The sequence below is a fragment of the Sander lucioperca genome, chromosome 23, assembly GCF_008315115.2.
Source record: "Sander lucioperca isolate FBNREF2018 chromosome 23, SLUC_FBN_1.2, whole genome shotgun sequence".
Taxonomy (NCBI): Eukaryota; Metazoa; Chordata; class Actinopteri; order Perciformes; family Percidae; genus Sander; species Sander lucioperca.
In genome coordinates, this window is record NC_050195.1 from 16,380,127 (window position 1) to 16,405,764 (window position 25,638).

Genomic DNA, 25,638 nt, shown 5'->3' on the forward strand with positions numbered 1-25,638 from the left:
TACCAGAGGACGGACAGAATTGGATAAATAAGAGAGATTTTTAACTTAGCGTGACCATTTCACAAACTGCCGTGAGACTGTGTTGGTCTGTGCGGCGGGCTACGCTGCTGTCTATCAGTATTACATAGAGAAAGTTTCATAACCTGTAAAAATAAAAATGTCGCGTTAAGTCCTTTTTCCCATGTCCCATGTTTTGGTACAGTTGATTTTAACACCTGATGCGAGCCATATGGGAGTAGCCTATGCATGAAACTCAAAGCTTTGAGTGCTTTAGCGACATTGGCCTGACTTCCTGAATAAGCTGCAAAGACGTCGTCTCCGCTGAGCCCCATTCACGTAACAGCAGCAGTTAAACTATATTTTTTAAGGTTACATTTGCAATTAATCCGCGGTTCACATGCCTGCCGAAGTGTAGGGGCGGTCCGTTACACTACTGTAGGACTATTGGCTATTCAACATCACTGACAATATATTAATCAATATTTCAAAATAGAAAACATTACACTTCATAATGTTTTGTATAGATGACACTATTGTATTTTTGTACACATTAGCCCCCTTCCCTTACTGCATTATATACACCATTACATTTGAAATTTTGAATTGTTACTTGCAGAATTTAGTATTTCCTTGACATGAATTAAGATGTTTTCACCATAGATTTGTGCCTGAAAATGTATCAGAATGCAGGAAATTAAGTTTTTGATGCTCAAAATTGCCTGGGGGAGGACCCACAAACCCCCCTCCCCCCGCTTCATATGTGTCCCCTCTTAGTCCAATTCTGAGCCAGTGAAAACCCTGGTATTATGAACACCTCAGAACAATTTCTCCAACACGGATGTATTCAAGTTCTAAACATGCTTTTACATATAACATATACAACATATACAGTAACATTTAAGTTTCTTTTTTTGTCTTGCATGCAGAAGGTCACAAAGAGGTGAACAGCATCTGGCTGTAAAAACAGAACTACAACTTGTGGCATCTTTTGTTTTGTCAAAGAGCAAATTTATATTGTTTTTTTTTGTTGAAAGATTACATTGTGTGCTGTAATAGCTGCTGTTAAGCTGTTATAGCCTTGAGAATGGGACTGTGGACAGATTGTCTGTCTGTTTAAGCTGTTATACAAAGTTGCCAAAAATATTTGCAGTACAATTAATATAAGAATTGTGCACCTCTTTCCGTGCGTGGACCCCCCACCTCTGGGTCAGCTACCACCGCAAATAGAATCTAATTCTGTGGGAAACACTGAAGTTTCTGATCATACATGACGAAGAAAAGAATCAAAACTTTATATTTGAGAAGCTGGAAGCGGTGAATATTTAGCATTTTTGCTTGCAAAATGACTAAAAGGATGAAGTGATTATTAAAATAGTTTTAATCCGCTGATTGTCACATCTCTATTCTGGCCCGTTAGGACTCTAAGGAAAGAAACACACGCAGCGCTGATTACAGCTCATCCTTCTTCTTCTTGTGGAAGACTTTTCCATCGGCCTGCTTCCTCCAGCTCAGTGTGATGTTGTCGTCCAGCCCCTGGGCCTTCAGCTTCTGTTTGAGCTGAGACACAAAACTCCTCAACATCATCACTCACAGAGACACAGATCCCATGATTATTATTTAGATTGGACTCATCTGGAAGCTCTCCAAATATATTACATACAGTATATACTGTACTGTATAGTAGAGCTTGTGACTTTCTTCTCTTGTACATACTTTTCTCAGATTGCTGGATTGTATTTTATACATTATTCCAGACAGTGTTGATTCATAATTAGTCCTTATTCTCCCTCAATAAGGCCTGCAGAGAGCCACGACTAGACTCTTCACTTCTGCACGTCGTGTATATGGCCATAATGTGTATAATGTAATAGCTTTTGAATTCTCTTCTTTAGCTGTATTTATTATTTTAAATAGTTTCCTCCTTAGACTGTTCCTTGTTCTGCTGGGATGTGAATTTTTGCTCTGAGGGTCAAGAAATTTTTGTCTTATTCTCGGTTCTGTTTTTGTATAAAAGTATAAAACATGATGTACCTGCTTCAACATGGCCTCCATCACAGCAGGGTTGTTCAGATCCAGGGAGTTCTTCTTCTCCAACGTCAGTCTTATCACATGCTTTGAAGCAGGCACTTTGAAAAAAACAAACTATCAGATATAACATTTCTGCTTGGATAACAAACAGCATCCTGCTCATGTAACATTGGCATTCCTCATCATCAGTTTAAACAATGGCAGGGGAAAAAGTGGTAGTTCACTGCATGCTAACTTTCCAAACACTTTAATAAAAATGATCCACATCATGAGTGTTTTAATGTATTATCCAGAGCCTGATGTTTTGTTATTGTTATATTCCCATCCAACGCTGAAGTAACCCTGAATCTGATGTGAATCACGGGTTAGCACTCACCTGGACCGAAACAAATGAATGCTCTCTTGACGTCACAGTTCCAGTCTTCCCATCGTCCAGATTGACTGAAGGCTGTGGCCACACAATTCTCGTTCCCATTCTTGTTGGGTTCCCCAGTGTTCCAGTACCTGAATAAGGAAGTACTTCCATCCGACCACTTCCAGGAGTCTCTGAAAAGGCCGATCCAGACTGATTCTCCAGTAGGTATCAGCTCCTTAACCTTCTGGTTCTCTGTGCTGTTTCTCACACTGGCCAGGTCTGTGTACTGTTCTCTGCAGTAGCTCTGGGCCGCAGGCCACGTCATGGAGATGTCAATGAGGATAAAAGTCACATCTGGCCCTGAAAATAAAGCACAGAGAAGAGTAGAGGCCTCCCATCCATGCCACATCTGTGGTAGGATTTTCCACAATAATAAGAAATGTCTTAGAATTTACAAAACAATAGACATTATATTGTTGCTTTTCTATTATGAATATTTTTGACTATATTTTAAGCTGTGTGCATATGAACATGCACTCATTCCTAGTTTTATTATTTGCCTGTCAGTCACCTTTAAAGCACTTTGAACGGCTCTAACCTAACTACCTAGGCCCAAATAATACAAACAAAGAGGCAAAGAGGAGCAGAGAAGGGAAACGTAACTAGTTCATATTCTCACCTCTGACATGTAGGCAGACTGCCTTCTTGGAGCTTTCACAACTGACGTTGTTCCATTTCCCATCATCACCCATCTCTGTGCAGTATTTTTTACTGGATTCATTATTCGGTTCCCCAGTCCGCCATTGTCTGAACTTCGTCTCCCCAGGTTTGTAGAAACCTGTGTTTGTCAGTGACCACCGCCAGCTGTCCACGTCATTGTACAGTCCTATCCAGGCTCGCTGAAAGCAACATTTGATTATGATATAAAGAATTAGACCCTGCTCTAGCTTTTGTTCAAACCATATTTAACACAAACCATTTACAGATTTGATACTAGCAGTCTGATCCGCTACGACTTACACACACAGGGTTACACAGGGTTTTAGGATTGCTTTGGCTCGACTTTAACAACAGTTAAAGTTTCAGTTTGTAAAACTCTTAAAGGACAGGTTCACAATTTTTTTTTCAAGTCCATCTAAAAACAATTTTCAGGCGCCCATATGAGCATTAAAACAGGTTTGCTCTCTGTAATCATTCTGCTGTTCATTAGGGGCGTTGAAATTAATTATTGCATCGGTGCGTCGTGATGCCGACCTGGACGATTCTGCATGGATGCAGTGACAGACCATAAACGATTATTGCCTACTGATGTTGCTTGTTGATTTTCCCAGACTCCGCTACATTCTGAAAATGTCTTTTTTAAGAGCAGATACAATAAAAAGGGGAGTTCATATATATCGATGACTGCTAAAATTTGTCGATGAAAACTTTGTGGAGCAATATATAATAATATTGAGGAGGTGACACATCGTGATACATAGTCATATTGAATCGTTGACAGGATAATCGCAATCGAATCATGACACCAGTTTAGATTCACACCCCTACTGTTCATATTCAACATTAAAGGCCTAGACACACCAAGCCGACGTTCTGCGGCTGCCTGAGAGGAAATAACTCTCCATACCAGCAGGCACCGGAAGCAAATTTAATCCTACTATGGCCACGCCAAGATCCGCCCTTCAATAGCAGCTCGATTGGTTGGGGTTAGGCATTGACCTCGAGTGGTTAAGGTTAGGATAAGGTGACCAGATTTCTGAGACAAAATCCGGGGACATTTTCAGCTCAGAAGCGTAAATACCTCCAAAACAGGTAATGTTTTTATCTTTGTAAATTTAAAACGGGGACACTGCCCCTATGGGGGTCCATGGGCATGCTCCCCTGTAAGAAAATTTTGTCTTTAAATGCCTCAATCTGGTGCACTTTGAAAAGAAATTCAGACAACAAGCAGGAGGTGTTCTATGTGTGGAGTATTTTGGAGACATGCCTCTTTGTAATTATGACATATATAAAAAAAAAATGATGGCAAAAAATACTCCCCCAAATTATGCATATGCCTATTTTTGAAAAGTAAGTGCTGTAGTTACAACTAGCAGGAGGCAAGTTATAATTGAGGTAAGTTTGGAGACACTACCTTATTTAATCATTAAATTAATAAATATTTTTGTTGTAGGCTATCTCTTTTCGGTGTTGTAGTTTGTAGACCGTCCCTAACTACTCGTCTTACTACTGTCTCACCGACGGCTGCTCGTAGAGACCAATGTTATTTCTCCAGGTTGGAGGACGGCTCGTTTTGATGAAAATTAGTTTGTAGCTCGTTGTTTACCTTACTACGGTAGGAAAGATGCGTCGTTTGTGATTTAATAACATTTCGCTGCAGAGTAATTGATCCCTGAAGTTCGAATCTGTGAATATCTTTCTAACTTTACCGAAGTTGAGCACTGAGCAGCGCTTGCTCTGGCTGTCTTGAGCCTGCGCGTGTAGGTGCGCGACTATACATTTGGTCAATGTTTTCTTTCTTTCTTTACAATTTCGGGTCTGTCAGTCACAGTGAAAACCAGGGACATTTCCGGGGACAGCTCCAGCCGGGGACAGGTCACCGAAACCGGGGACGTCTGGTCACCCTAGGTTAGGATAGCCGATTGGTCAGGGGATAGGACCTGTACAAATTGGGTTACGTTACCTTGCATAAGCATGGGCGCCTGGCCAATTGTCGTGTGCGAAGGGCTGGTCTTGGCGTGGCCATAGTAGGATTTGTAAATTCGCGCCCCGAAAACCGGACCCGTAAGTTGCTATGATACCAACTACAAACAGCATTTTGCTCGAATCAGCAGTGGCATAACAGAATAGAGCCTACGGTCCGTCTGCTTCACTTCCCGCTGGGAAGACAGTGGACACCTGGAGATGGCTAACCAGACTGTGCCTCTGCCAGGCTGTCATCCGTTCTCTTGGCAAAAATTATCCCTACGGTGGGAGCGGAGCGGAGGGACCGAACCTGAACGGCCTGCCGCTGGCTAGTTAGCTAACGTTAGCTTCATCCTACATGGTTTACAGAAAATTAGCAGAACAAAATTGTCACTCATCTGGCGTTAGCAATGTGCTTTCCTACGATGTGACAAGAGTGTGTGAATGAAACATTAAGAGTTAACATTGTTAGATTTGACTAATTTAGAGGCTAGCTGGCTGGCTAGTAAGCTAGCTTGCTTGCTAGGGGGGTAATTGTTGAGCCGTGCAGACGGTGCAGAGGCGTAACTATGGATAGAAAGGCCATTTCCATTAAAATCAATGTAGCAGAATGGTCAGAGCGGCAGCCATTTTTATGTGTACCATTGCTATGGTAAAGCAAATGTTACACTTTTAAGAATGAGGTGACGCTCACTCTTGGAATAACACATTTATTTCCTGTAGGAAATATGAAAACACAGTTCAGATTAGGAGCTGTAGCATGTACACTTAAACTCGTTCATCACGTACTGACTTCTACTTCGGCACTACTGGCGTCAGCTACTGATACCCAGTCAAGTGTAAAGCTTAGAGCGCCCCCTGCTGGCGAAGCTGAGTTAAGCCAGACTAATATCACCCATTCAAAACACATTAATTCAGAATCCCTTGTGGTATATTATAGACAATAGAGACAGTAATTACCTGGTGTTTTTAGACTTTAGCTTCACTCATTTCAAAATGTAGAGGGGGGGGGTGCAAATAATTGTAAATAACACAAATAATTAACACAGTGCCACACTCTCCCCCGCAAAATTAAATGTCTCCAGACATTTCTGCAAACATTTAGGCATTATCACACACACCTCTGTCTTCCAAGGCCTCCAAAAGGTCTTCGCCTGTGTAACCTGAGTCTCTGTTACCTTACAGTTTTTGTGCACCAGAGACGGCTGGCCTAATCGGTCATAACTCAGTACTACAGGCTGCTGTCTCAGCCTCTGGGGTTGTTGTCTTACTGTCTGCTGCTTACCATTGTTCAGGGCTGAAGGATTTGCCCCGGACTCACCATGCCCGGGCCTTTCAGGACTCAGGTCAGGTCTCTGAGGTTGTAGTGGCACATCCTCTTCGCTCTGTAGTGGCACATCCTCTTCGCTCTGTAGTTGCACATCCTCTTCTTGGTGCTGAGGGCTCTGCTGAGGCTGGAAAGGCTCTGCCAGAGGATCCAGTTGCCTTGGGCTACTCCCTCTGCGGGGTCTGAGATGCCAATGGAGGTTGCCGCTGTAGTCGTCGTCAGAGGTGTCTGGCTCAGGCCGCTGCAATTGTTGATGTCGTGGTCTTGTCCCTTTCTTTGTAGGTCTCTGGGAGTCTTGATGTGGCTGCAGAGTCTTTCCTGATGGCTGCTCAAGAGGTAGGTAGTCACAGGGCAGCAAAAGGTTTCTGTGGACCACTCTGTCCCTTCCTTTACCATTTTCTGGGCTGATCTGGTAGACTGGGCTGTCATCAGCTTTCCTCTCTTTTACCTTGTAAACTTGGTCCTCCCAGTAGGACTGGATCTTGCCAGGCCCACCTCTGGGAGTGAGGTTCCTGAGGAGAACTCTGTCGCCTAAGTGGAGGTCTCTCCCCTGCACTTTCCTGTCATAGTGGGTTTTTCCACGAACTGCTCCCTTGTCAGCTGTTTTGGCAGCAATCTGGTATGCATCTTGCATTCTCTTTTTCCAGTGACTCACATAGTCATCATAAGTGTCATGGGCCTCATCTCTCTTGAGATTGAACAGCAGATTGATGGGCAGGCGAGGAGAGCGTCCAAAGATGAGGTGGTAAGGTGCGTAGCCTGTTGCCTCACTCTTTGTGCAGTTGTACGTAGGGCTGAACGATTAATTGCATTTTCGATAATATCGCGATATGTTAAAACGCGATTTCCTAATCGCAAAGGCTGCGATTTGGTCACATGACTCACGAGAGCAATCAGTCTGCACTCCGTAGAGAAAGCATCAACTAGCATGCTAACGCTACACTGTACCTTGAGCTGATTTCTGTCATTCAAACAACTCTGAGTTGTAGTTTAAAACTTTTACAGCCATTTTAATAAAATTAAGGGTTTTATTTGGGCTTGAGTCTATACATGCAGTTAATGGATACAGGCACACAGAACTCAAGGCTTGGTTGGCAACGATTAGCTCTGATTAGCGGTAAGCTCTGATTAGCGGTTAGCTCCGTTATAAAGATATGAAGTGGAGGAGCTGCCACTGAGAGGGGTAACAATCAGACTGATAAATGACGTTCGGGGAGCTTTCACAGCAGCGTGGCCGTGGTGTTTCAGCGGTTTTATTAGTACAGTTAATCCCATGGCAAGAACACCAGCAACTAGCTAACGTAACGATAGCCTCTCTGAGCAAGTGCACACGGCAGCACGCAACTTCACGAGGGGGAGGGGCTGGAGGCAGCTCCTCTCTGTGCACTGTAAAAAATTACGTGTGTGTGTGTTTGGATATATACTATATTTTTACTTATATAACTGTCTAGTTTTTTTTCCGTCCGAACCCGGCCCGAGCCCGACAGAGCCGTGACCGAACCCGGCCCGAGCCCGTCAGGCATTATGATATTTATGTCCGAGCCCGGCCCGAGCCCGACACAGTTAAAATCTCATTGTTTTTTTTTTCTCATACTAATGACACATGTACGTTTGTTTGTGTGGAAAGCCCACTTTTATTAAGCAACTGGAAGGCATTCGGAAATGTCAACAGATGAGCGCATCAGCGCACACGGGGGAACAAGCTCATGTTAATAAGCTGTTTAATTTAAAATGTTCAATGTGTTAACCTTTCCTGATCGCTTCGATTCCGACCGTGATCAGAAAACCAGGGGAGACTCGTTACCTCCAGGGCCGACGTTATATAACGTTGGGGTTAAAATCCCGTTTCTGGTGAGCAGATGAATGAACTTGGTTTTCAGTCTGGAGTTTATCTTGGACACCGCACACACTGTGTACAAAACTTAAACTTATTCACCAACTCTGCTCCGGTCACATCTACACGTCTGCTTTCTCTTTTCTCTAACTCTCTTCTGCCGACTTTACACACACACTGAGCTCTCTTAAAGGAGCTGCAGCACCATTTTACAACAAATGCCTTATCGTGCTGATGTGACCGAGCCCGGCCCGAACCTGACCATCATTTCTAAATATCTGTCCGAACCCGGCCCGGCCCGTCGGGTACCGTCGGGACCCGTCGGGACCCGTCGGGACCCGTCGGGACCCGTCGGGACCCGTCGGGACCCGTCGGGCTCGGGTCGGGTCGGGTATCCAGGCCTTAGTTCATACTATACATTATTATATTATTCTTTGTTGAATAATACAGAAGACAAGCTTAAAAAAATAATCGAAATTGCAATATTTGGGGAAAAAAAATCGCAATTAGATTATTTTCAAAAATCGTTCAGCCCCAGTTGTACGCGTGGACAACTTTAGCCAGGGACTCCTTCCAATCTTCCTTCTCATCGTCCTCCAGGGTGCGCAGCATGGACAACAAGGTTCGGTTGAACCTCTCCACCTGTCCGTTACCCTGTGGGTGATAGGGTGTTGTGTGCGAGCCCTGTATGCCAGAGAGTTCTTTCAGCCTTGCCATCAGTCTGTTCTCAGACTCTTTTCCCATATCGTGGTGTAATCTGCTTGGGAAGCCGAATTTGAGTGCGAAGTCGTTGAAGATTTTGTCGGCTACCGTTTTAGCAGTTTTATTCTTTGTAGCGTAGGCTTGTGCAAACCTTGTAAAGTGATCCATGACCACTAATATGTACTCATAGCCGTGTTTGCATTTCTCCAGGTGAAGGAAGTCAATGGAGACGAGCTGGAATATATAGGTGGTCTGGATCGACGTCAAAGGTGCCCGTGCCTGCTTACTCGGCTTCTTCTTTTTCAGACATTCACACACTTTTGTAACAAAATGTTCCACATCCTTGTTCATTTGTGGCCAGTAGAAACGCTCTCGAATGAGGTCAAGCGTCCTTTCGACACCTAAGTGACCCATGTCCTGGTGTAGCTCTTTGAAAACCAGCGGGTGATAAGCTTTTGGGATCAGCAGCTGTTCTCGGCGGGAGGTTCTGCGGCGCAGGACACCATCTTGGTCCACGTGGATCTTTAACCACTGTTTTAGCAGTATGGCTACAGCAGGGTGCTCTAATCTCATTTCAGTTCTACTGGGCCTCCTGTTCTGTGACTTATACCAGAGGACTCTTGACAGGATTTCATCCTCTTCCTGAGCCTTGCGAATTTGGTCTGAAGTGAGAGGTTGACTGGTTTCACCATCTTTCACCAGACTCAAGGCGCTGACATGGGCAACTTGGATGCCCTGGCAAGGGTCTCTCCTTCCTACTGTTACACTCTCCATAGAGGCACTTATTGCCTCTTGACCAGACTCAACAGTACAGCTTCGCATGTAGTCCTCAATGTCCAACGGCATCCGTGACAGCCCATCAGCATCTGAGTGGTTCTTGCCTGGACGATAGAGTATAGTGAAGTTGTAGTCAGCCAACTCTGCCACCCATCTGTATCCAGTGGCGTTGAGTTTTGCGGTCGTGAGCACATAGGTCAACGGGTTGTTGTCTGTATATACCACAAAAGATGAAGCGTGGTACAGGTAGTCGCGGAAACGTTCACAGATGGCCCACTTCAACGCCAAAAACTCTAATTTCCCAGAGTGCAGATGATACTTCTTCTCTGACGGACTTAGTGTGCGAGAGCCATATGATATTACTCTCATCTTTCCTTGCTGTCGCTGATACAACACAGCACCCAGGCCAACTTGTGATGCATCACAATGAACACAAACGGCTGGGTGAAGTCAGTATATCCAAGAACAGGAGGCTTTGAGAGCGCATCAATCAGTCGGTTCACTACTTCCTGATGAGAGCTGGTCCACTGTATGGGTGTGCGTGATGGTAAGTGACCTTTGTTTTTCTTATTTGCTTTCTTGTGTTTTTCTGTTGGTAAGTCTGGGGTGCAGTTTTCAGAGTTTGGGACAGTGAGCAGATTGTACAGTGGGTGGGCCACGCGGGAGAAGTTGGGGATGAAGGGTCTGTAATAGGAGAGAAACCCAAGTATCTGTCGTACATCAACCACAGTGGCAGGTGTTCTCTCCTTTAAAGCCCTCACCGGAGCCAACTCTGCCGGGTCCATGGTGTAACCCTCTTCTGTCACCAGCTTGCCGAGAAACTTCACCCTGGCTTTGAACAGTTCGCATTTCTTTGGGGTCAACTTCACACCATGTTCTTTATAGCGCTGGAGGACAAGGCGTATATGCTCCAAGTGATCCTCGAAGCTGCTGCTGTGCACTAGGTTGTCATCCAGGTACGGGAGGCAAATTGTGTCTCTGAGGCCAGCTAAACAGTGAGCCATGCTCCTCTGGAATTCTGCTGGTGCAGAGCTCAGACCAAAGGGTATGCGTACCTATTCGTAGAGCCCCCAGGGCGTGATGAAGGCTGTCAAGGGACGGCTCTCTTCATCCAGGAAGCCCTGGTGGTACGCTTTACCTTGGTCCAAGACCGAAAACCATGAGCTCCCACCCAGTGCATCCAACATGTCCTGCACCCTTGGTATTGGATGGCGGTCTGGGACTGACTTCCGGTTGAGCTCTCTAAAGTTGCAACAGAGGCGCAGACTGCTGTCTTTCTTGCGGACACATACAACAGGCGATGAATAAGGGGATCGTGATGGTGTGATCCACCCTTTGTTCAACATGTTTTGCAGGTACTCTTTAACCTCATTGTGAAGAGGTTTTGGGACAGACATGTAAGTCTTTCGTACGGGATTGGTGTCATGAAGGGTTATATGCATATTGAGAGATGGTATGCAACCTACATCATCACTGTCCAATGCAAAGGCCTCACATTCTTCTCTTAACATTCTCCTTGCCGCTTCCTGTTTTCCATCTGGGAGGTGTTGGAGGTCCACAGGAGGATCCCATGATGTTGGTCTCTTCACTTGCTTGATGTCAGGCTTTGGTGTGCTGCTTGCCTTGTTGGACTTAGTCTCTCTGCTGTCTTCAATATCAGGTGTTGACTTGTTTTCTTTAGTCTGAATGGCTGCTGAATACACCGTCTTTACTGACTCCAGGTGTCCTACTACTTTATGACAGTCCAGGTAGATGTCGTGGTCAGTGGTGTTAGCCACTGGTATGGGTATGTATGGTGCTTTCCGTTCTGGGATCCGCACGAGTACATCATTGTAGACCACGCCTTCTGGTGGAGGGTTGAGGATGTCAGGTGAAAAGAGCATGGCATGGCCCCTGGATTGTGAACTCACATGTGCCCGTATGTAGACAGTAGAGACTTGATTAGCTGGTAAGGGCACCCTTTTTCCACCTGTACGAACCACACCAATCTCTGGATCTGAACCACTGTTCTGCATCAGCTTGACCACATTATGCGCAGTTCTCACTGTTATGGCAAAGGCTTTACTCACTTTGTGGGCCAGCTGCTTTCTTCCACCTTTAATCTTTCCTTCATTCCTATTGACAATGGCCTCAATAACATTGTAGCCTACGATGGGGTCACTGGCGACTGCTGGGTCACTTGACACTAGTATTGGCACTTGTAGGTCACTTGTTATGGTAGGGTCACTGTCCAGTCTGAAGCTGACTTCAATCCAGCCAATATAGGGGATGGGCGTGTCATTTGCAGCAAGAACAGTTAGTGTCTCATCTCCCACCAGCTCCGATATGGGCCTAATGACTGCGTGGGGAAGGTGGTTCAGTCTCCAGGGTTCATTTACTATGCTGGATTGGGCCCCTGAGTCCCACAGTACTTTAACTGGTTGATTGTCCATGAAACAATTCACCATGCATCGGTTTCCCACAAGGCTTACTAATCGTGACTGGTGTTGGGGGGGCAGATAGTGAACCGCACTTACCGCTGATGAAGCGCCTGCTGCTTTGTCACTGGGGGCTTTAAGAGTTGTCGGGCTGGTTGGCTGCTCATTTTGGGACGCTCCCTCTTGGACTACTGGTGGTCCCACCTCAGTAGTCCTTGCCCATTTCCCGACGAGGTTCTCTGTACTCTGCATCCACGAGAGAAGTGGCCCTCCTGCCCACATTTGAAGCAGTGTGGACAGTTTTCACCTGTCTCCTCTTCCCTACACTTTTTGCAGCCTTTCCTCTCAGCTTTGGCACCAGGGGGCGGGGACTTATCTCCATCACAGCCAGAAACATTTGCTTCATTTCTGCACGAAGCTCTTCCACGATCTGCTGTGTGTTAATACTTTCAGCTTTAATCTCTTCCCCCTTGACTGTTTTGATCGCCACTGCTGAGTCGGACTCCTTAGGTTTAGAGGAGCTCTGGGCAGGTGTGGAGCCTGCCAGAAAGTCTGATTGGAGCTCCTGTACTTTGGGGGTTTTAACAACAGTGGATCTTTTTCGCTTTTCTTGTCTCTCACTTTCAACTTTTGCAGCTTTGTTTACTCTCTCTATCAGTTCTTCGTCTGTTGTGCTCAAATCATTGAGGTGGGGCAGGATTTGGAACTTCACAGAGTCACTTAGCAGTCCAGTTTCAATTGAGCGGAGGAACTTGCGCTGAATGGTGGTCCTGCCGTACTGTTCATCAGTGTCCTCCTTAGTTGCTTTCCATAACAGTTTCTCTTTAAGCTCAATTGCACGGAATATAAAATTCAGGGCAGTCTCTTTAGGCTCCTGGGAGATGTTTAGGAGCTGATTGTAGAGTTCTGTGGAGCTGTCTACTTTGTAGTGGCCCTTTAAGATGGTTAAATAGTGCATTGAGGGTCAGCCCACGCTTGATCTCCAACATGTCTCTCAAGGGCAGTCCTGGACTGACAGCCCTGATTACAGCTTCAACAATTTCAGTCTCTGTGTGTTCCCTATCTATTCCCATCTCCATCTGGCGGACTAAACTGAGGTAGGATAATTTATCCTTCTGTCCTCTCTCTCCAATTTGCCCACAGATTTTGAACTCCCTCCTCAATGTTACCTCAGGCAGTGTGTGAATTGGCTCTGGTCGGCTCTTGAGTGGAGAATCTGTGGTCTTTAGAAGAGGCGTGCGTGGCAGGAAGTATTTCTCCTCAAGTCCTTTCTTTGGAGCTGGCTCCTCCAATAGTTGCTCTTTAGCTGGCTGAATACATCCTTTGTTTTGTCTCTCGATGAATTTTAGTAGGTCAGTGAAGAACTGACTGACTTCATCATCCTCTTGAGCTTCACCAATCTCATCCAATACGCTCTCTGCCATCTTGATGAGCATCCTTCGTATAAGCCTTCAGTAAAAGCCGACTTCCAGCGCGTCGCGGGGCTGAGGTTTTGTAGCAACGGACAAAACAAGCCGTGGAGTAGTAACGTTATGGGGCAGAGAGCCAGCCGCTAAATGAGTCAACTTAACTCAATGTTTCATCCACACAAAGCACATTGCTATCGCCATGGGTGACGGCTTCAGTATTGGGAGTAACGCGTTACAAAAGTAACGCAATTACAGTAATGTATTCCTTTTTGCTGTAACGCAGTAATATAATGCATTACTAATTAAATTTCGGTAATATTATACTCGTTACAATCTCAGTAACGCGAGTTACAACGCATTTTAACGCAACATTTAGTGGTGCATTGGTTTTTTTAAGAATTCACCAACACCGCGACACATTTCTTCACAGGAAAAAAAAAAAAAGCCGTATTATTTTCCTGTCGCTGTATTCGATGGTTGAGATGACTGCAGAGACAAATACATTTGCGAGATGGATATTATTTTCAGGAGTTATTACGCTGCATTGAAGTGAGCTGTCCTGTTTCTGGTCCCGTGGTCAGAGCCAGATCCAGAGACGGTACGACCAGCATGTATGTCCCAACAGGTGACGGTACGTCAGCGGCTGACAGATATAAACATTTCGGGAATTAATGCTGAGGCTTGCTACACGTAAATATCATTGCATTTTATCAGCCGTGGAGAGTAACTCTGCCTGTAGTGGAATGGCTTCGAATGACGACCAAAAGCGCTTGTCTTTTACTGTGACCATTTACTGTTCAATATGTTGCAGTTTTACAATCAAGAAAGTGAACAACTTGAGCCTAACGGACATGTTGCATCCTGGTTGCATCTCAGTAAGCTAGCAAGAGTAGGCTACACAACAGATAACTTCCGTGTAGCATACTTCAAAATAAAAGCACTTCCTGTGACTATTCGCAGTAAAACTAAATTACTGTTAAATAAGGTTGTGTAGGCTACCTTTTCACAAACCAGCTGTAAATCAAGTACTGTAAATAATGTAAATAGTGAGTTTTAATCACAGTATAATTGAACATTTCCTTTTTAAACTAAACAACATGAATTTCTTATTCAAGCGCTATAAACAAACATTTTACAATAATGCCATACTTTTGAGTATTTTCATTTTCTCCTACTTGCCTATTATACATTTTACTTAAATGTTTTTTATAGATTTAGTTACTTTGCATATTTATATTAATTATACAAAATATGAATAATCTATGATGTATTAAAGTGGATAAAGAGGAGACTTTATTGATCGGGTGGTGAAATTCACAAGCTAGCTGCCAAATCAAATATCCCCTGTTATTTTGGTGAAAGTAACTCAAAAGTAATGCAAAAGTAGTGTAACGCATTACAATTCAGAGACAGTAATATTGTAATATAACTAATTACTCTCAAATGACAGTAACTAGTAATCTATAATGTATTACATTTTGGAAGTAACTTGCCCAACACTGGACGGCTTGTTTTCTGTGAACGATGTGGTAAGGGGGTAAGATGGAGTTAGCAAGCTAACATTATCGAACTAACAAATTGTTCACCTAGTGGCTGGTTCTGCTGTGCTGTCATGCTGCATCGGTTACAGAGAATGAGCTGAACAGCTGGCTGGGTCAAACGTTAGTGGTCCGCTGACCCACTGCTGCTGGGTCAAACGTTAGCGGTCCTCTGACCCACTGCCGCTGGGTCTAACGTTAGCTGTCCTCTGACCCACTGCCACTGGGTCTAACTGTTCCTCCTCACTCCCTGCAACTCCAAGAACATCTCCCGTGCACAGTTTACGGCCCCACTCGCGTATTGTCACCGTGACAACTAACAACAATCGCTGTTTTGTTGTGTACCAATCAAATGACCACGCTAAACAGTCCAATTGTTATGAATAGTGGACCCAAATGCAGAGAGCAGGCGGAAGTTTCGTTGCTTGTCGATTTATTAACAGAAAACTCAGTTCACATCAACAAAAGGAGTCCCAAATGCAGAGGGCAAAAACGTATTCCAGAGTGTAGAGCAACCAAGAGAGCAGGGAATACAAAAAGCAAAAGTAGTCCAAAAAACCAGGAACTTGAGACAAAAGGAAAACCAGGGAGCACAGAACTTGACTTCAACTGACACACGGCGACACTACGGAAACAACAATCTGACCCAAGACAAAGAGAACACAGAGGCTAAATACAAGAGGTAACAAGCAAACAAGGGACAGGTGACACAACAGGTGAAACACATCAGGGCAGGGCAGAACAATCAGACAAGTGGGAAAACAAGACAGGAAGCAAAATTAGACAAGACAAGACAGAAAACCAGACTATCAAAATAAAACAGGAAAGAGAAACCTACCCCATCATAAGAATTATCAAAAACAGGAAAACAGAAACAAACAAACATTATTCACAATCAAAACAGGAAAACAGAAACCTACACCATCCTCAGAATGATAAAAAACAGGAAAACAGAAACATACAGGAAATATACAAAACAGGAAACAGAAATATAAACAACCACAACACCAATGGCCTTTCTATCCATTTTATTTCTATGGTGTGAATGCTATTGAAGGGTGGGCCTTGCCTCGAAGTTGCGTGGGTTCCATAATTACGCGGTGCAGAGAGAGGGTCCATTACGGTCCTTATATTAAATTTCACGGTTTAGGATATTAGTTTATTAACGTTTATTTTTTATGTGAAGGTATGTAGATCTTTTAAAAGAAATGTTATATAAATAATAATAATAATAATAATACATTTCAATGAGGAATATTGTACTTTTTACTGCACCACATTTAGTTGTTAGTTATGTAAGGTGAGGGTTCGTTATGTGGTGGTTGTATCACTCTGAATAAAGAGAAACAGCTGGATGGAGACGGATAACTTTGTTAAGCAGCACTTTACTGTTCTTCCCACTTTATCAGTTTCACAACAACAACACTTATTTTACAACAACCCATTTTACTAAATCACATGTAGCTGAACTAACCAATCAGACGCTAGCAGAACTCAGACTGAGGTAAATGTGAGGAAATCCACAGAGGTAGATTCTTAACTGCTGATAAATAAATTGTAAATATGCAAGTACTGACTGTTTAAACACAAATATGTAAATAGTTACCTGCATAAACATTGTAAATCCATTTTTGTACATTAACTTAAATATATGAATTAACTTAAATATAATAAATAAATCTTACAGTTACTATGTAGGGTTTTGCCCCACCTGTCACTGGCATGATTGTCAAAAAAGAGAAACGGGACCTCACATAGCTGTAGTATTCTGAGTAGTAGTAGAGAGAGAAAAGTGAACTTACACTGTTGTAGTATGTTGGGTATCCTGGGTAGAACATTTTGCTTGAATCTGCCATGTTGTTCAGGGTCTTCACATCCTCCATGTTGTCTATAGTGGCCAGGTCTGTGTATTTCTCTCTGCAGTAACTTTTTGCTTCAGTCATGTTCTTCTGCTCATAGACAAAATGGTACTGCCGTCCAGCGTGTGATGACACAGCACTCAGTACTGTGGTGACAGACATGCAGATTGATTATTAATTACTTTTCAGCGGACCCCTGACCCTCTAGGGGTTTCCGAGGGTATGCTCCCCCAGAAGAAAATTTTGTACATTATAAAGTTAAACGCATCAATCTGCTGCACTTTGCGAGCCAAATTAAAAGGCTAGATCTATGTAGAATTTGTGATCTTGTAAACAATGTTGTGTTCTTGTAAGCAATTTAACCATAAACATATTTTTGTATACAGTGAGGAAAATAAGTATTTGAACACCCTGCTATTTTGCAAGTTCTCCCACTTAGAAATCATGGAGGGGTCTGAAATTGTCATCGTATGTGCATGTCCACTGTGAGAGACATAATCTAAAAAATAAAATCCAGAAATCACAATGTATGATTTATTTACTATTTATTTGTATGATACAGCTGCAAATAAGTATTTGAACACCTGAGAAAATCAATGTTAATATTTGGAACAGTAGCCTTTGTTCGCAATTACAGAGGTCAAACGTTTCCTGTAGTTTTTCACCAGGTTTGCACACACTGCAGGAGGGATTTTGGCCCACTCCTCCACACAGATCTTCTCTAGATCAGTCAGGTTTCTGGGCTGTCGCTGAGAAACACGGAGTTTGAGCTCCCTCCAAAGATTCTCTATTGGGTTTAGGTCTGGAGACTGGCTAGGCTACGCCAGAACCTTGATATGCTTCTTACAGAGCCACTCCTTGGTTATCCTGGCTGTGTGCTTCGGGTCATTGTCATGTTGGAAGACCCAGCCTCGACCCATCTTCAATGCTCTAACTAAGGGAAGGAGGTTGTTCCCCAAAATCTCGCAATACATGGCCCTGGTCATCCTCTCCTTAATACAGTGCAGTCGCCCTGTCCCATGTGCAGAAAAACACCCCCAAAGCATGATGCTACCACCCCCATGCTTCACAGTAGGGATGGTGTTCTTGGGATGGTACTCATCATTCTTCTTCCTCCAAACACGGTTAGTGGAATTATGACCAAAAAGTTCTATTTTGGTCTCATCTGACCACATGACTTTCTCCCATGACTCCTCTGGATCATCCAAATGGTCATTGGCAAACTTAAGACGGGCCTTGACATGTGCTGATTTAAGCAGGGGAACCTTCCGTGCCATGCATGATTTCAAACCATGACGTCTTAGTGTATTACCAACAGTAACCTTGGAAACGGTGGTCCCAGCTCTTTTCAGGTCATTGACCAGCTCCTCCCGTGTAGTTCTGGGCTGATTTCTCACCTTTCTTAGAATCCTTTGAGACTCCACGAGGTGAGATCTTGCATGGAGCCCCAGTCCGAGGGAGATTGACAGTCATGTTTAGCTTCTTCCATTTTCTAATGATTGCTCCAACAGTGGACCTTTTTTCACCAAGCTGCTTGGCAATTTCCCCGTAGCCCTTTCCAGCCTTGTGGAGGTGTACAATTTTGTCTCTAGTGTCTTTGGACAGCTCTTTGGTCTTGGCCATGTTAGTAGTTGGATTCTTACTGATTGTATGGGGTGGACAGGTGTCTTTATGCAGCTAACGACCTCAAACAGGGCATCTAATTTAGGATAATAAATGGAGTGGAGATGGACATTTTAAAGGCAGACTAACAGGTCTTTGAGGGTCAGAATTCTAGCTGATAGACAGGTGTTCAAATACTTATTTGCAGCTTTTCATCATACAAATAAATAGTTAAAAAAATCATATGTTGTGATTTTATTTTTAGATAATGTCTCTCACAGTGGACATGCACCTACGATGACAATTTCAGACCCCTCCATGATTTCTAAGTGGGAGACCTTGCAAAATAGCAGGGTGTTCAAATGCTTATTTTCCTCACTGTAGCATACATTTGAGTCATCAAAAGAAATTAAACAAACAGGATTAACTGTGTTGAACTACTTCATTTTCTTATTTTACTGATGTGCTTTTAAAATAACAATGAAATGCTGCGTTATTGATTTTAGACCAGGTTTTTGTTGGTCAATGGCGCAATCACTTCCCAAGATAGAAATAGGCCAAGAATGCACCTGAACACACCCTGTAAGACTAGCACGCCCATGGGCGCACAGATGGGCGCAGGTGTATTTGCTATTTAAACGACGTGGGCGCTGGACGGTCTTAAAATAGCAAAGACACTGGTGTCGGGCTTTGCACCGCGCTGCGCCGGGTGCAAGATAGGGCCCTTAATGTTCCTGGGCTTTGAGAAGAACAGCTCTAATGCCCTCCTGGCTCGAGTGATGGAGACCCTCAGTCAGGCAGGCAGCCAGCTGCTCTCCTTGCAGCCTGTTAAGGCGTTATTTGACAGAACACCTTAAGAGATGTAAAAATATTTTCTCTTCATTATAAAACTGTGGCCGGACCCCCCCACCCCCTCAAATATTTTCTCATCGGATCTGCACAAATCACTTAGGTGACCCATTTTGGTTTTAAAACGGCAAATTTTGCCGAAAGATGAGGAGTTTGCATGCCTGATCAGGGCAGATCTACCAGGGGCCAACATGCCTGAGGGCCCCTGCATGTGGAGGAAAATAAATACAATCAGGTCTTTAATCACTAGTATTCATTAGTGCAAGTATAAAAGGCAACCCAGCAGTGCATAACACAGACTCTGCTACATTTTCCTTCTTTTATCCCTAACTTAATTTCTAAGAAAATGTGAGAGCTGTGATTGGTTCCTGCTTTTCTTTCAGACAGATCAGTGTCATTTTTTTGTTTTTAAAGTCAGTTTGGAGGTCTTTATCCAGCCATATATGGATGTCATCAACATAATATAACCACTGTATTCAGTTAGAAGTCTGTAAATCAACTATAATAAAACTGAAGTGCATCCTAATAGTGTTCTGATAAGAGCTCTGCCACAAGGATGTATCAATGTACTGTAATAGAAGAATATAAACATTTATAAAACCTAATAAACACTTGCCTGATACAGCCATGATGAGCAGCAGAACTTTGTCCATCTTGTTTGCTCTCGGTTCGTCTTAATGTGTGACTTCAGACTGGCAGCTGCTGATATGGTTCATTTCCAACAAACAGCTTACAGAAGCTCAGTATCAGTTGACGTCATGGAAATTTTATTTTAAAATTATTTGCATGTGAGGCAAATGAAATGCATATTGTTCGTCTTTGTCAAGAACATGTTTGATATTGTTTTTGTTGGACTACAGCCAAAAACAAATAGAAACCACAATCTGTAGTGAATGATCATTAGTCATTTCAAGGCAGTGACATGTCCATTACATTCAGGAGCGAGTCCATTATTTATTTCTGAGGTTTTTATATAATTCTGTAGCTTCCCAGCAGTGTTCCTTATGGATTAAAATGCCAACATTCACATTTTGGTCGAAGTACATATGTTTAAGCATCAAAATATAAACATACTGATAAATTGTATTTATTGATTGTCGTCCGTACACAATGTTACTGTGTTTGAATCTTGCTAGCATAACGTTAGCTTTCTGGCTCGTAGCTGAACCAAAGGGTTCTACGAGCTGGTGGGCGCCGTAAGCGCCGAGCAAGCAGGTACGAGTAGTGAGTTGTCGTCTATAGAACAAGATGGATAAATCAAGACAGCTGTCGGGGGCTAAAAATAGAAAAAGAAAGAGGGAAAAGGAGATGACATGTCAAGGGATGTGACAGCAGTTAAATAAGTGGATGGTGAAAGGCAACTGGTAGGATTTAAAGTGTGACGTCTGTGCTTGGAGGCTTGCACATATTCATGGTAACAGACTAGCTAGCATTTGCTAACACTGGGAATGTAGCAGCCAAATGGGGTTTATGGCTAGCTTAGAATATGCAAAACTGAGGTTGCTGAGCTGAAAACTGCAAAATATAAGGTAGCATGTACAATAAATGACCAAAATCTGGAAAACATAACTAATGCAATAACTGTGGTTTACCATGGAATCATGCATAGATTTGCTACAAAAATATTCATGTTAACAGACTGGCTAGTGTTTGCTAACTTAATGCAAACCAATGTTGCTGATAGCTACATTTAGATTTTGGTTAAACCCTATGGTACCAATCCCATGCATGACATATCTCAATTTTATTAAGGTAAAATAACAACTGGTAAATATAAGGTAGCATGCACAATAAATGACAAGAAGAAAAATAAATAAATATAAAAAAATATATATTTAAAATACAAAATATGAATGTAATTTTAACAGCAGCACAACCTTACTGCATACTAGTTGTCTTAAAGCCACTCACCACTCAAATCACATCTACCAGGGGTGATGATTAGGTTGCCAATTGTCACAATTTGGTTGCCAAGAGCGACAGGGCAACCGTTAATGTCGCTGATATACTTTAAAATGAACTTTTAAGCCCATACATTTTTTTTTAGGGGGGGGGGCGCCAAAATTGTTGCTGCATACCCCTCTGACACTGGGTAGTTGCGCCCCTGATCAAAACATCACTATGATGATGCAGATGCACATAAATGCCAGATGACAATGATCTAAAATAGCTGTTAAATTTCGCTCATAAATGAAATTTAAAAAGCCTCTCGTTTTGTTGTTTTAAAATGACCTAAAAAGTACTTGCAATTTATTATTTATTTGACAAATTCAGTTTCATCAGTGTTTATCACATAAGCCGAGAAAAAAAAAGAGCAAATCCGATGACTTCGAATGTAGAAACTATGTGGCGATGTTGATGAAATTCAATCAAATTTTACTGTTTCCATAAGGCAGTTTTCATTCAATATTACTTAATTTGCATAAAAATGTGTGGATGTAAACATGGCTAGTGTTAGTTCATCCAGACCTTCAGAGTACTCTGCCTTCTTGGAATCCCGGAAGGATACCAGTTAGGGCACTAAAGTCTTGCTGGGAAACTTCAATGCTCACATGGACAACAATAGATAAACCTGGAGGGGCCATTGGGAGGAAAGGCTTGCCTGATCCGAACCACAGTTTTGCTCTGCTAACGGATTTCTGTGCAAGTCATGGGTTGGCTACAACAGACACCATGTTCAAGCACAGGGTGAATCATAATGTACCTGCTACCAGAACACCCCAGGCCAGAGATCGATGATTTAGCCTAAGTACAACCATGACTGAAGACTCTTAGTGAAAATTACCTTAGTTCAATATTCACCCAAAATATTTTCATGTATTTAAAAATACATTACCTGTATATTTTCATCATTGGAAGGATGGAAAACTACTTAAATAATGTGACAGAAAAGAAACGCTGACTTAGTAGGCCTAAGCCGACTAGATAGAACTTGTACAGGTTACTGTGTGTGTGTGTGTGTGTGTGTGTGTGTGTGTGTGTGTGTGTGTGTGTGTGTTTGTGTGCATGCGTGCGTGCGTGTGATGGGGCATGATTCTTTGTCGAGAAACTTGTTTCACCCAAACAAGTTCCTTCCCGAGTCTATTGTGCAGATGCACCGTTGCTCCGTCTGGCGCCTTGTGCCGCCCAAGACGATTGTGATTGTTTTTGATCTTAATATGTGACTTCAGACTGGCAGCTGCTGATATGGTTAATTTCTAACAAACAGCTTAATAACTAATTAGAAACTTTAAATTATTGACTTAAAATATCAAATATTGTATATGTGTATGTAATATTGTATAGTATCTCAATATATTGATTTAATATCTCAAAATTTCGACTTAGTAGCTCAATATATTGACTTAATATCTCAAAATATTGACTTAGTATCTCAATATATTGACTTAGTAACTCAGAATATTGACTTAGTATCTTAATATATTGACTTAATATCTCAAAATATTGACTTAGTATCACAGAATATAAACTAAGAATCTCAAAGTAATGAGAAACATTAAAATATTGACTGAGAATCTCAATATATTTACTTAGTATCTCAATTTACTTGACTTAAAGGAGAAATCCGGCCGATTTTTACCTGAATTTTGATCGCTAGATGTATCCGAGTACTGTCGATAGGAAAACAAAATCGGTGCTACAGTGAGTTGTTAAAACCTTTCTTTTTAGTAAACTCTGTGTACACAAACAATGTTCTCAATGCTCGAGTTCATGTGTAGAGCCCCTGGTGATACTTTGAGCAAAGTTTCATGTTGTGTCGAGGCTTCTTAGTGTTTTAAAAATAGTGATTTTGATGCGATCATAGTAGTGCCCCTAGCACTCCCATTCACAAGGCCATTTGACCGAAAACGAGAATACAGTAAATCTTAAAAGTGGCGATTCCATCCTAAATATGCTTTTAAATGAAAGTTTGACTCGGGTACATTCACAAAAAAACCCTAGGTTGCATTTTGGCGAGAGTTACGCTCTCAAAATATTGACTTTGTATCTCAATACATTGACTTAATTTCTCAAAATACTGACTTACTATCTCAATATATTGACTTAATATCTAAAATTATTAACTTAATATCTCAAAATATTGACTTACTATCTCAATATATTGACTTATTAACTCAGAACATTGACTAAGAATCTCAAAGTAATGAGAAACTTTAAAATATTGATTTAGTATCTAAATATATTGACTAAGTATCTCAGAATATAAACTAAGAATCTCAAAGTAATTAGAAACTTAAAATTATTGACTTAGAGTATCAAAATATTGACTTAGTATCTCAATTTTTTTATTTAGTATGTCAATATATTGACTTAATATGTCAAAATATTGACTTAGTATCTCAATATATTGATTTAGTAACTCAGAATATTGACTAAGAATCTAAAAATAATGAGAAACTTTAAAATATTGACTTAGAATCTCAATATATTGACTTAATTATCTCAAAATATTGACTCAGTATCTCAATATTCTGACTTAGGATCTCAGAATATAAACTAAGAAACTCAAAGTAATGAGAAACTTAAGTCAAAACATTGACTTAATATCTCAAAATATTGACTAGGTATCTTAATATTGACTTAGTAACTCAGAATATTGACTAAGAATCTCAAAGTAATGAGAAAAAAAAATATTGGGGGGGGGGGGGGGATATATCCCCTGCATTCCCCCCTCCCCCCGAAATCTATAATAACACAGGTGTTTTCTGTTAATGTGGCTGATTAGACCTCTTCCCAGGTCTGTGTGGGTGTGTATAGACTGATTGATTAACATCTTCCTGAGACTCTTGTGAGCTTTGTTGCACCTGAGAGGGCAGGACAATGACAGCTTTATCATTCTTATTGGTAGAAAAGATGTGTGACCTAATAAATTCACATCTAAGCTCCGGCCCACCTTCAACCTGAGCAAAGGTCTAATCAGACAGAATAACTGAAATCATCTGTGTGGGTGTTCAGAGGCTTTTTAACTCACTCCATATAAATGCAATACCAAGGGTGGCCCACCAGATGTCACTATTTGTCTGTATCAAACACTTGCAACACACCTTCTGGCATGCCTCTCAGTGGGTCTGTGCTTTCTCCTCCATCAGTAAAGACAGCAGGATTACTAGTTAGTAACACAGCAGCAAGGGAAACTGTTGCGCATGCAGAACCGCCCACCACCTAACCTAATCAATACTATTCTGACTTATGACAGTAACATACACAGGTTGTTGATATTGTGTCAGCTGTGATCTTTCACCTGACAGCCAGGTTATTCTCTATCAGAACTAGTTTGACTGACTTGTTGACCTCATTAGAAATCCAAAGTGTTTAGAGCTGCTCCGCACTGACACACTGGAAGGCTGAGTGAAACACCAGGCCATGGTGGAGAGGGTGGAGATGTGATATTCTTTTAATATGGGGATAATGGCGTACATTCTCAGACAGTCTCGCCTTGAAGACATTCATAGTGGTGCAGTCTGTTGTTAGGGTTAGTTACATGAAAAGTGACAGAGCAAGCTGTGTTAAAAATAAAAAAAGAGAGCTACAGAGATCAATGGGTTCAAACCCATCATTTTCAGAAAGTTGCAGAAATGGTCGGACACAAATAGAGACTATTCATCTGTTATTCATAGGTTTCGGATATTCACGTCAGCTCATCTACCATGTTTGAGGGACAGTTGGAGTTCCTTCTGGGGATGCTGCTGAAGAGAGTGAGAAAGTGAGCGGTGTGAGCGACGGAGCCGAGGAGAGTATATGTTTACCGATGAAGATATCAAGCGAAGGTACAGTAGCTTGAGTCTACAGTTTCAGCACAAATAAATGCTGCAGCTCCTCAAAACCACCGGAGGTGTCCTGTTTTGTTTCCCCCGGCTGCTGAGTGGAGTGACATGAATTGTCTCCAGAAACTCCAGCTTGTCTGTGGTAAACCCTGCCTTTTTCAAGGTTGAAAGAAGTACTAAGGTACTATGTACCCCTCATTCATTTCAATGGGACGACTGCATTAGTGGGACAAAGGTTGGCTCTACCAAATATAAAAAACAGGGTCTTCCAGCAAAGACATTGAATCTGGCTCAATGGAATGTCATCCGAAAATACACTGCTGTTAATTAAAACTTCCAGGGGCCTAAGTCTGCTGTTTACCATGTAATGTCCAAGATGGACGATAAAATTATTGTAGTTTGAGTCGTAAAATCCTTTGTTATTGTATTATAAACTGCAATGCTTAGGCATCTGATAAACCTTCAAACTTTGTATCCCCTTGTGTTGTCAT

The 25,638-nt window shown here is 42.3% G+C and overlaps 1 protein-coding gene across 1 annotated transcript; it reads right to left on the reverse strand.

Moving 5' to 3' along the window:
- Positions 1–929: 929 nt before the first annotated feature.
- LOC116050113 (macrophage mannose receptor 1-like) lies at positions 930–17,093 on the reverse strand. Its single transcript, XM_031300147.2, has 5 exons — positions 16,875–17,093; positions 3,063–3,282; positions 2,405–2,743; positions 2,032–2,126; positions 930–1,557 (listed from the first exon to the last, which is right to left on the reverse strand). The coding sequence occupies exons 1-5, from the start codon at positions 17,091–17,093 to the stop codon at positions 1,450–1,452; spliced, it is 981 nt and encodes a 326-aa protein (XP_031156007.2). The 3' UTR covers positions 930–1,449.
- Positions 17,094–25,638: the final 8,545 nt, after the last annotated feature.